The sequence below is a fragment of the Cydia splendana genome, chromosome 9 (assembly GCF_910591565.1).
Source record: "Cydia splendana chromosome 9, ilCydSple1.2, whole genome shotgun sequence".
Lineage (NCBI taxonomy): Eukaryota > Metazoa > Arthropoda > Insecta > Lepidoptera > Tortricidae > Cydia > Cydia splendana.
Genome location: NC_085968.1, coordinates 8177601 through 8189721, shown reverse-complemented (window position 1 = coordinate 8189721; position 12121 = coordinate 8177601). Strand labels below are relative to the sequence as shown.

Below are 12121 nucleotides of genomic sequence, written 5' to 3'. Positions count from 1 at the left end.
TCGTTAACGTACAACTAAAAGAAGACGTAGATACCGCCCAAAGTAAATGCATACTGCGTTTTGGCAAATAAAGGCACTAACGTTATGATAAGTATGGTTAATTAGTCCAAAACATCTATGGAGAGAGCTAATTTTCGATCCACTGTGGTGTGTTGAACTTAAGACGTCTTCTGTCAGGATGAGTCGGTGAGCTAGCCTCTCTGTTAGATAGTCTTAACAATGTGCTGTACGTTTCAGGAGGCGCTCAGTGCTAGTAATAAGGCACGCTCGGCGCGAGGACACGGCCACCTACGAGTGCAGAGCCCAGGGTGCCGTGGGGCCGCCGGCCGTGGCCGCGGCCAACGTCAGCGTCATGCTGCCAGTCACGGCGACGCCAGACACAAGTGAGTAACTTTATTGGAATTTATTATTGTAGAATGTATAAATTACTAAAGGGGCCCAAAGATTACCAGTTCGCTGGACGATATCAGCCTGTCAATTGTTCAGAGCTGTCAAATTTTGCTTTTAACTGACAGGCCGATATCGTCCGACGGACTGGTAATTAGTGGGCTCCTTAAGCCTTCACTCTCCGGCCGTCCGTCCGTTGATGACTGTATGCTGGTCTTTACGGTATATTCCCATTTGTCGCCGCCCCACGCGACCGCCGCCATACATGAGGCGAGGACAGGTAGGAATTATTAATATGAATGCGAATGCACCTATTCCAATCTATGCCCGACGGGGACAAAACCCTTTTAATTTTAATTGAGCGACTAAATATCAAAGTCAAATCTGAGTAGGTGTTTGTTATTAATTAAGAAAAGTTTTTGGTCATTATCAGGGCTTTTTAAGTCTTGTTTATTAACTTTATTATTTATCAATAAGACTGTTGTAACTTAACCTATAGTTACAATTTAATGAAGTTATATTCATTACAAATACTATTTAAGGTAGTAAATACCTACTTATTTTAGGTATATATCACGAGATTCTAAATCCTACGCGTAACCTCATCTATACACCAAATTAGATTACGACTTGTTATTATAATTATACCTACAATTATCTACAACATCATACTGCTAAGCTCAAAAAGGCAAGAGAGTGTTTGGAACAGGGACCGTGCATAAGTCCTTTTGCAAATTACCGCTCATCGATTACTTGTAGTATGCAATGATGCCATAGCCTAGCGTTTATTTAAGGAAGCATCATATACCGTTTATGCCTTTTAAAGAGAAGCTATCTAGGTCCCCACATTGTTATTGTTCACCCCGTGCTACCGCGGAGCTCGCTGTTCCGCGAATGTGTACATGCATACAATGCCATTATGAAGGCCAATGGAATGATCAGTTATTGAATAATGAGCTTCGATGGAAATGAGAATACCATCGTAAAAATATTACCGCTTTGGAGTTGATGCTTGCACTCGATAAATAATCGCACCAGTACTCTGAAAGCCCTCAAGTTATAAAAGATACTTCGTATTTCAATTAGTCATGAAACAGATGTTCGATGTATCGGATTCACCTAGTTTTCATAATCCTTGCGCCAAATACTGAACACGGCGGGTTTTTAGGGCAAGCAATCGGGGCGCTATAGAAATTGTCCACATTTTACGTTTTTATTCGTTAGCGAAGCCAAACACTTTTGGAAAGCTTCTGGTTTAAATCGAGAGATTAACAAAATGGAAACCGACTTCAACTAAGTTTATGGAGATTTAGTTGTGTCATAGACTTATAGAATTAAGACATTGCCGTCGTAGATATCACTATTTGTTGATTACAAGTCAACTCATGTAACTTCTACATAAAAAACACAGTAAGTACTGTAGTATCCACTGAAGCTCAATATCGCACTTTAGTAAACAATGGATCAATCTATTTTACAAATCAAAATTTATTTTGTCAACAGCGACATTGGGAGCCCCATGTCCAATGCCTGACCCGTCTTCGTACTGCCTCAACGGAGGCACTTGCCTATACTTTCAGCTTGTACAAGAACAAGCTTGCAAGTGAGTATACAAGCATTTTCATTATGACACTAAAAGGGATCGGCTAACATCTTTAAGGATACTTACATATTTAATTGCACAAACGGGTCTACCGCGATATAATTAAAGTGTTATATCTTTAAGGATAATATTAAAGTAACTAAGGTAAGGTGGGGCAAGACTATCACCAGGTTAAGACTATCACTTGTATGTGTGGAATCTTCATACTGTTTGTCTTGCCCCGAGCAAAGTAAACTATGTTAGTCTTACCTTACCCCACCTTACCTTATCAAATTCACAGTTGAATAATGAATATGTTCTCCTCATCAGTTGGATAATGAATATGTTCTCCTCATTCCAGATGCCCTGAAGGTTTCAACGGCCAGCGCTGCGAAAACAAGGATATAACAAATAGCAGTAGTATGTATCATTCCTATACGTGCAAACTGGGCCTCTCCACGTCCTACTACTGTTAGCTGTTACTACACAACTCCGCAATGACTATGACCTACGGAATTTAGCTAGTAGGAAAGCTAAAATCCGTGAGTTTAAAGTATCCATAAGTATAAAACTTTCCGCTACATAGTCTTACATGCGATGCGATTGTGATTCCGCTGAAGGTTTGAAAAGCTTGAGGTCGGTTGAGAAGTCTTGCCCGTGAGAACAGAACTACAAGATTTAGCTACTTATAAACATGTTGTGGTATGAGCGGAGCTTTTGTACTTATTTATTTTGTGGCATAACCCACCTCGTTCCAATTTTTATTATATTTGCTCGCGATGTTACATTCGCCGCATTCGAATGTTGGACTGTAAATTAGTTATCTTGACTATCTTAAGTTTTTTTTTATAGAATAGGCGCTGGTATTTGTCACTCAATTTCAAAAATTCACTTTTTGTAGATACATTTACAAATTTCGAAATAAAAAACAGATGATTATCAGAGTCTGTGTGCGATTTATTACGATGACTGAAGTGATTTATTTGTGAATTTCGAAGTAGCTAAATAAAAACGAATAGCTAAAAATATAAAATAATACATAAATTTTATGGTGTAAGTATAAGGGGCCAGCTGTTTGCAAGGCTATTTATATCGTAAACATCTATTTTTAGCGTCTACCTGCTGAAATTACTCGGCAAACTCTTGTTTCTCACATTATTGAGGAGAAAACATGATGTTCCAACAACAGGGCGATGATTGCCCCGTTTTTGCATTTAGCTGTGTTTTTTGTTGTTTACAAGTAGCTATATTTTTTTAAACATAATATGTACATGGCTGGCCCAGTGAGATTGTAAACTTAAGATTTTACAAACATATTACTCAGATATGTAATGTTTTGATTGAGCTATGCAAATTTATTTGAAATAAAATAGGTATTCGGTTTTATTTGTTTTCTATACATACAAGGAACCGATAATCTTTAAAAAGAAATCTTTATTCATTGAAGTTGTAAATATTTTACATGTATTAATTCCTATTTGTATTTTTTGGAATTTACTATTTACAATAAGGTTTGGTAGTCCGTAACTGTCAGGGACTTTCAAATTATGTACATACATATCTAATAGGTTAAGGGTTTTTTACTTAATTAATAAAACTCATGAACAGTTAGTAACACTAACTTATTTGCTATGCGAATATTGAATCCTTTTAAACGTTTCATAAATATTATTCGTTCATAAAAAATAATTTAAATATACATACATAGAGTTAGACCAAGTCTGCAACGATTTTCATAGCATACGCAGTACAAATGTTATTTATACGTCATAATTACATAGAAGTTTGACGTTTAAAATAACACTTTCACTGCGTGTGCTATCAAAATCGTTGCAGACTTGTCTTGGTCTAACTCTAGAAGACAAAGGCAGCTCTTTATTAATAATAAGCGTCTTTAAATGAATTTTAAAATTACAGTCGGTCCCTCTTCAATTATCATTTCCCGTTCAACCTTAATCTTTTACTTACAAAAATAGGGGCCAATGACTGTACTTTAAAGGGTAGGTAAGGGTAGTTTAGCAATATGTCTGTTATCTTCGTGTTTCGGTGTGTCGGTTTCAAACCTCAAAAGGAAAAATGAACCCTTGTTGTTGTCAAAAGTCGCATAGCAAATAAGCCACATGAAGCTAAAATAATAATGTCTGAAACTATTCCTGTAACAATTTATTGGTCCTATATAATCCACCTAGTCAAAGCGCAGTTTTAATACTAGCTAGGTAGATATAACATAATTTTATTATAATGTATGATTTTATGAGTGTGGCTAATATGACGAATGGTATGGTTGAGGTTATAGCGATTTTTTCTACTCAACGATTTATTTCAACGCTATAATATGGGACCGAACTTACATAGTTTTGTTATTGTTTGATATTTCATTTTGTATAAAGTACTTCTATTAAATTTTAAGTTTATTATTTATATGTAATTAATTAAAGTAGAAAAGGTACTATTTATTTTTATGCGATTGAGGATTTTTGGGCATTAGCTCGAAGGGTAAAGTGAAGACACGTAAAAAAAGTAATAGCACGGTGTTTGGTAGTGTAGTTATTAGGTATTCGTGACTTCACATCCCCTTTAACCCAAGTATTGTCTCACAACAAATATTAAGACGCGTTATACCGTTAAGTTTATGTAATGAGCAAACCAAAATCACAATAAAAGAATGAGTGTTGGAATTAACAGAGAATCGATATTTTGTTTTTCTTTTAAGTTTTCCTTTACCTTCTTAATTTTATTTTTATTTGCGAGTACTAATTTGTTTTACGACGAAACAAAGATTGTGAATAAAAGTGCTCAGTGGATAAAAATATTTTTGTTACTTTTTTTTTCCTTGGATAGACTCAGAACACAATTCGAAAATAAACGGTATGTATTCTAAATTTAAGTTTTATTTTATTTTGCACTAATTATAACACTCCGCACTCATTTTTGTAAAGGTATGGCAATGTAACTTGTGGTCTTTATTAGTTCAGAACTAATGATAATATTATTAGTTTTGAACTGCTCGTAACTAATTATAGTATCCGTAATATTAATTTTCTATGATTAAGACATACCTACAATTTAGAAAAAAAAGAACAAGTTACATTTATTATAATTATATTAATCTAGTATTAGTATTCAAGTTCAATTACTAATCAAAGCTTAATGTAGAACTAATGAAGCATGCATTACTGGGCTGCATATAAAACTTCTCAATAAAAATCTTTTTATTTGTTGTGAGATAACAAGGTACAACTGTTAAGGCTCTTGCGCATGTTCTTGTGACGTACATCTCCCTTCTTACTTACAAAACGAGGCTAAAAATAATTTAAATTTAACTACATTTTGATCCAGGTAGACAACAAAATACATTTATTAAACAAATGCAACGCATAATATATACCAAAACGAGTATTATGATAGGTAGAAGTATTTTTACCTAAACGACAGTCTATTTCAAATGCGTTATATAGAAAAACTTCAGTTGCTTTAGCTTGTACTTATTAGAGCTCTTGTGTTAATTATCGTACAGCGTAGGTAGGTACTAATAATAAGATTAAATTTAAATTAAATTCAAATCAAATTGATTGCAGACCCAGATGTGTAGCATAGCTATGATTGGATTTGATAACCGTGTTGCCACAAATATAATACCTATTGTAAAAGCCCGACACTCAAGCGCATTATATTACGTCTACTGGATTTGAATAGCCTGAAACTAGTTGTTTCTAGACGAGTATTTTATTGTTAAGTATGTACTTAACAATAAAATACTCGTCATTAGGTACTGTAATATACATATACATAACGCGCAGAAGCCTTTTAGAGAGAGGCCCCACTGGTGTGTGGCGAAGCAACGCATTTAATGTTGCATATCATAAACATTAAAGAAATAATCCCATGTAAAATTGCAACGCTACGCAACGCAACGCACTAATGGGGCCTAGCCCTTAAAATGTAAATTATGAACACGTATTTAATGTCAACTTTTAACGATTGCTAAATTATTTTCAGTGCCCATAAATAGAAAATGAAACCTTTATTTTATTTCCTTATAGATATGAACGAGCCTGTGTGGAGGTGAACGGCAAACGCCACGAGACGACTGAGACTACGACTGATATGAATACTATACTGGAAACGTAAATGTTGCTAAGTAAACAATCCTGATGCGTTGTATAATATAATTAAGCATAATAAAATACTTTTATGTAGAGGTATCTACTATGTATGTAATTAATACAGACGTAAACATATTAAAAGCAGTTACACGAGTAAATACGATAACGTGTAAATGCGAACTTTTTAAGGAATATTGCTAATGATTTTTGACCTTCGTACATCAAACTTCAAGATCATCGGACATGGTCAAAATATCTCCAGTATAGTATACCTAGCATCAGTAACTAACACGACACGAAACCGATTAGATATCGATACGATTGTAAATCATTCCTTCTATTTATTGCGAATCTGGTAAAGATGCTTCGAAAGAAATCGCAGTAGCCATGCGATTTAGTGTATACATATTACATTCATTACATTTACTATGCGGATGTTATTGATAATACCTAATTGAGACATTCAGCTTTAAATCAGTTGAATACATAAGTTTTTTTAAATGGAGGCCGTGAAACGCATGGCCACGATAACGAATGCCAACTGCCAAGAGGGACGCGAGAGCTCCCAAGTCTCATTTACAGACAGTTTCTCGAAGATTTGGTGAGAAATACACGAAATGGGCGTGAAAAAAAGTATGGCAACAGCTGATACAAAAGGTGCTCAGGGCTAGAGGCAGGGGAAAACACATCAGGCCAGCAAAGAATATTGTTATGCCACTTCACTGGTAGCATTGATTAATGAGTCCAATTTATAGGTACTCCGAAGCTACCTTCTATTTATTAGTAGCATAAGCATAATTATGTATTACAAGAATCTCACCTACTTTTTGTACATCTTTACCTACCTACTGCGATAACGAATGCCAATTTATGTATGGAGTTACTTTGTCCCAAAACTGATAATATAGTAGGTAGGCATATTAAAATTATTTAAAATTTGTTTAGTTATTCCGATTTCCGCCTACTTTATAAAATTACAATCGGCAGTATTGTTTTCCTATGAGATCAAAGTATAAAACAACTTTGAAATGTAACTAGTAACTACATATTTATGTAGTTATTGGACTCAATATACATATGTATATTGATCTGGCAATCAAATTGTTGAGCTGTTTAGGGTGTAAACTAATTTTGCTGTCCAACACTTTCGCTATGAAATGTCGAATAGGTAGAAAGAAAACTCTAAATGGCTTAACAACCTTAAAACCAATAAATGTTTTTTTTTTCATTTCCGCCGCTTGCATTGTCGACGCCTGGTATTTCCGTGTACAGCCCGATAAAATGTTAAGTTATATTAACAATTTTGTACAGTATTATTTGCTGAATAGATGTTATTTATTGTAACTATTAATTGCTATTTTGTAAGAGCTTAGTTTGTTACTTAATAAATGAATTATAAACGTCCCGGTGATGATTCATTTCTTACCTATGGATGGATTTCACCTGTCCAATTTCCTTGTTCAATGTTAGTGCGTCTCACTCTCTCATTAAGGCAAAATGGGAGACGCAATACACATTTAACAAAGAAATTGGATTGGTGGAATACCACCCTATGCCAGTCTCTTCATGGTTCTTTATACCCTTATATGACGAGATTCGTTAGCCAGGAGAGGGATGCAATATGAATATTTGGGTATAACGACATTGTGTTCCTGGCATCAGTTTACCTTTCCACCCTTATTTACTTTAGGTAATCCTGTAATTTGAGGCAAGCTGACCAAGAGGTAATATTACTTATAAGCTTTACCTACTCGTAAGCTTAAAATCGCTTGTAATGACATAATAACCCAAAACGAATGTGCCTACTTGCGTTGCACCGAATAGAGAAGTAAATAGTAGTTCTCGCGATATTTAGCGATGTGACAGACGGACGGACAGACGGACAGAGTCGCCCTATAAGGGTTCCTTTTGTACCTTTTTGGTACGGAACCCTAAAAAGGAACAAGTACAACTTGCAAATACACGACACTATACAATACGATTTATTGGTTGTAAATATATGTGTGCAGTGAAGTCTTAAGACAAAGCGTGCTCCAAATTTAACAGCTGGCATAGATGCACAACTCCGTACATTATACGGTAACTCTGGTTGCCAAAAGTTGACGTTTGTTGTTGCAAAACATATGGCTCAGTAAAGCGCTATCTATTTCAGCTGTCAAACTAAGAAATACAGTTTTGTCTGAGACTTTCTATCTCTTCTACAATCAATAACTCTGATTCAAATAAGTCAATGCTCTGATTACGATTTTATCATACTGGAGGCGCGCCACTCAAACGGTCTACAGGGGAATATATTTTAGAGATTTCAATATCCTAAAACGAGAGGATACCCATCTCATACAACACACAGGAGATGGTGGTGAGAGCGACAAAAAAGTTCGGAAAACCTATGCTGTCATTGTGATACAGAGTTAACTAGTGACTAGAGCATATGCTTTATACCAGAAGCTTTCTAGCTTGAAAACAGTGTGATTTTGTGGTAAAAATAACTTAGAAGAACCATAAAAGTAAAATAGACTAGTGATTAATCAAATACTCATAAAAAGTTTTTTATTCAGCGGGAGAGTCGATTGCTTGGCCCTCGCGTAGGTATTAAAAGTTTAAAACCTCGCGTATTTAACTAAGGTACAGTGTGGCCCTTGGGTCAAAAAGTTTGGACCCAACTACTCTATAGTTCAATAGTCAAAAATAGTCATATATATAAGCAATTTTTCCTTCACAGTCTACATGATAAAAGTTAAGAAAGTAAAAATGAATAGTTAGAGACAGCATTTTATTTCAATATTGTCGTCAAATTATTTCATCAAAAATACAACCTGCGGGCTCAGCACGGTTCCATTTTTATCGACTATCACTATGCGCGTCCCTTTCGCACTTACATACTTGTTAGAACGTGACAGGCATGGTGACAAGGGATAAAAACGCGACCGTGCTAAGCCGCCTGGACTACCTAAACTAAAAAATGTAATCTTATAACTACTAATCATTTACAGAGCAAATATGGACAAACTAATATAAGTTAACACATTTTTATTTATAAATGTTATTTTAATACTTTTCACAGTGAGCAAAAATCTGCTAGGGTTAAGTTTAAAATGGTATTATTTCTAAATAATCCTTATTGAGGCATACAACTTAATGATGAATAAAAAAAAATTAAATAAAATGCTGTCATGCATCAAAACACTTAAGACTTACAGGCAACTGAACTCATTATATTATATCACAGAATGTTGTTATAATCTGCTCAAAATACAAATTGAACTAAACATTTTTTCACCAGTTGCTTTAGATTGTTATTTATAATTGTAACATGGCATTTGATCCTTTCACGGCTAAGCGCACCGTTAACCTAGTGTCAAATTGTACTGGTAACCATGGTGACTCCAGGTTTAACCGTGCAAGTGGCCCTTGGACTGTTTAAAGTTTAAATGATTTGCTATTAAGGTACAATGTGTACATATAATATAAAGCCCAGAAATTAAGTTAGTGCACACCAATGACCTTTTATTTATGACATGTGACGTTCATAGTTGACAAAACTAAAATTTGATCCAACGATTTTGACAACTTGACAGGTTGGCGTCACCCATACAACTAACTAAATATAGGTTCCGTAATCTATATTTAATGGCTCACGATCGTGCGCCTGGTACCATATCTACCTCAATTTACTTACATCTATGGTGCACACTGACACTATGTGATTGTAATGCCTAGTTCCGCCATCCCCCTCATAAGTGTCTATGAGCATTATGTGTGGTAAAATAATGAATCCAATATCAATGTACTTTATGCAGATTCAATAATAAAATATATGTATAGGTACTACCATGTACTTAGGTGAATCAAAAATTCAATACTGTACTAATAAATAAAAGGACTCTAAAATACTGACCTTGAAAATGACATATGTACTAAAAAACTTCAAAAAAGTCATTATACCGTAAAACTTAAGGCTTAGAATGTACTGCGATTAATCCGTACACGGCGGGAAGAAGTTGATAACTCGAGATATTCTACTGAAGAAATTTGAACTTAAAATAAAATTACATAAGGTTCAAATTTCTAAAAATTTTTCCCGACAGATATCAACTTCTTCCCGCCGTGTACGGTAATTTCCTGCGGTTTCAGAACTGCAAAAAATACAACATATGGCGTGCTTCATAATGGCATGCTTCATAAGCACATTCACTTGTAAAACTAAACGAAATTAATTGCAGTGCATTCTAAGCCTAAATCAGTGTTTGTCTTTGGCGAACCTATTCACACATTCTATTAAATAAACAACACAAGACAGCTGCCAACTAAGAACTACACTAATCAACTAACTTATAGCTAACTACAGTTTCTACTTTATTGAGTCCAGTTGAAAATGCTTTGAACTGAACATTCTGTGCGTTCTGAATTGCCACAGGCTCTGCCTCCGCCCATTTCTCAGGTACGTCACAGTCTGTCCTAGCATGCACTAGGACATCAAATGAACATCTACAGTCTAAGAATGGTAAGTATGAAATAGTGGCTGCTACTTGCAACATTACGTCTCTAATTTCTTGCTGTATCTTTTTTAGATCTTTACTGCTTACGGTTTCATTTTTTTCCTTAGATAGAGCAGCATCGCCATCTTCATACTGCACATTGAAGTCCCAGCATTCAAGCACCTCTTTATTAGCTACATTTAGTATTACAAGTGATAGTTTGCTGACCTTTTTCTTGATTATCCACTCTGGAAATTTAGAAAATAAAATTGGGTTAGGGAGATTACATTTATCCAATATCTTGGTCCAATGCATTCGATGTCATTGCATCTCACTCTCTCTGTAAGCAAAATGTGAGACAAAATACATTTTAGACAAAAAAATTGGACACATGGAATACCACCCTTAGACATTATTAAATGCATTTATAATAATTCATTAGCCATAATATGTAATTTTAAATGACTTACCTTCACTTTGAGTAAGAAGATTGGTTAGAAAACTCTTAATTTGTGCATCCTCTGACATGAGTAGAGTGATTCCATACTGTTGTTCCGCTTTAAACGTTTCCGGAGGATACAGTCCTCTTTGAAATAGAACAGAGTTGATTGCATATTCTGAAACACCATAACTGTTATAAAAAGAGCTTTGCACACGCATAAAACTAACGACAATGCCTTAAATAATAATAGTTAACTGTTCCACTGATGATTACTGTACAAAGAAAGGTAATCTATTTTATAGTACTTACTTAAATACTCGCAAATAATTTGCGCAGAACCCCGAAGTGTTATGCTGTTCTTCGTCTGCTGCTGTGACATTTTATTTGCAAAATTTATCAAGAAAGTCAAACAAAGAAAAATAACAAAATAATAACACAATACGAAAAGTTTAATTCACGAAAGTCCGTTGGAGTTTTGAAGCCAACTGAGTGCTGTCAAATGCCTGTGAAGTTTAAAATAGCCGGTTTAGACTCTCGTCTCGCGGCTCGGCTCGCGGCGCGTCTCGTGGCTCGCCTCGAGTGGCCTTGAGCGCATGAGCCCGTCGAGCTAATGATTACACTCTCGCCTCGTGGCTCGGCTCGAGGCTCATCTCATGGCTCGTAAGCTCGTCGAGCTAATATATTTTAAACACTAACGGCACGGCATAAGGTTTATAATCGAATGACAAGCCGAACGCGAGTGTGAACGCAAGCGCGCGTCCCGCGCGAGCCCCTTTGGCTCGTGCCCAAAAAACCGCTCCTCCACGCGAGCCAGGCGAGCGCGAGCCGAGCCACGAGACGAGCCGCGAGCCCACCGCTTACACTCGCGTCTCGTGGCGCGGCTCGCGGGTCGTCTCATGGCTCGCGCGAGAGTCTAAACCGGCTATTACAAACTCACAAACTATGGTAAAGGCCCCAGTACACAATGGGCCATCGCCGGCCACTCCAAGGGACGCATTTATGCGTTAGAGGGAGCAAGTGATATTGCTATCTCATTCTACCGCATGGCTGCGTCCCTTGGAGTTGCCGGCGATGGCCCATTGTGTACTGGGGCCATAAGGATGGGTACACATTTGCGCAATTTGTA

At 36.1% G+C, this 12121-nt stretch overlaps 2 protein-coding genes across 3 annotated transcripts in view; one reads left to right on the top strand and one right to left on the bottom strand.

Moving 5' to 3' along the window:
• LOC134793541 (protein vein) overlaps positions 1 to 7283 on the top strand; it is an 83402-nt gene extending 76119 nt beyond the window's left edge. The window contains exons 3-6 of one of the 2 annotated variants that reach the window (XM_063765149.1): positions 238 to 383; positions 1891 to 1990; positions 2331 to 2389; positions 6013 to 7283. In XM_063765149.1, coding sequence (XP_063621219.1) covers positions 238 to 383; positions 1891 to 1990; positions 2331 to 2389; positions 6013 to 6038 — 331 coding nt within the window. In that variant the 3' untranslated portion in view covers positions 6039 to 7283. Of the gene's footprint in view, positions 1 to 237; positions 384 to 1890; positions 1991 to 2330; positions 4661 to 6012 lie in introns of those variants that run through there. The other variant, XM_063765148.1, reaches the window with a different exon arrangement.
• Positions 7284 to 10312: 3029 nt separating this feature from the next.
• On the bottom strand, positions 10313 to 11473 carry LOC134793987 (mitotic spindle assembly checkpoint protein MAD2A). Its single transcript, XM_063765695.1, has 3 exons — positions 11305 to 11473; positions 11024 to 11170; positions 10313 to 10801 (listed from the first exon to the last, which is right to left on the bottom strand). The coding sequence occupies exons 1-3, from the start codon at positions 11372 to 11374 to the stop codon at positions 10395 to 10397; spliced, it is 624 nt and encodes a 207-aa protein (XP_063621765.1). The 5' UTR covers positions 11375 to 11473; the 3' UTR covers positions 10313 to 10394.
• Positions 11474 to 12121: the final 648 nt, after the last annotated feature.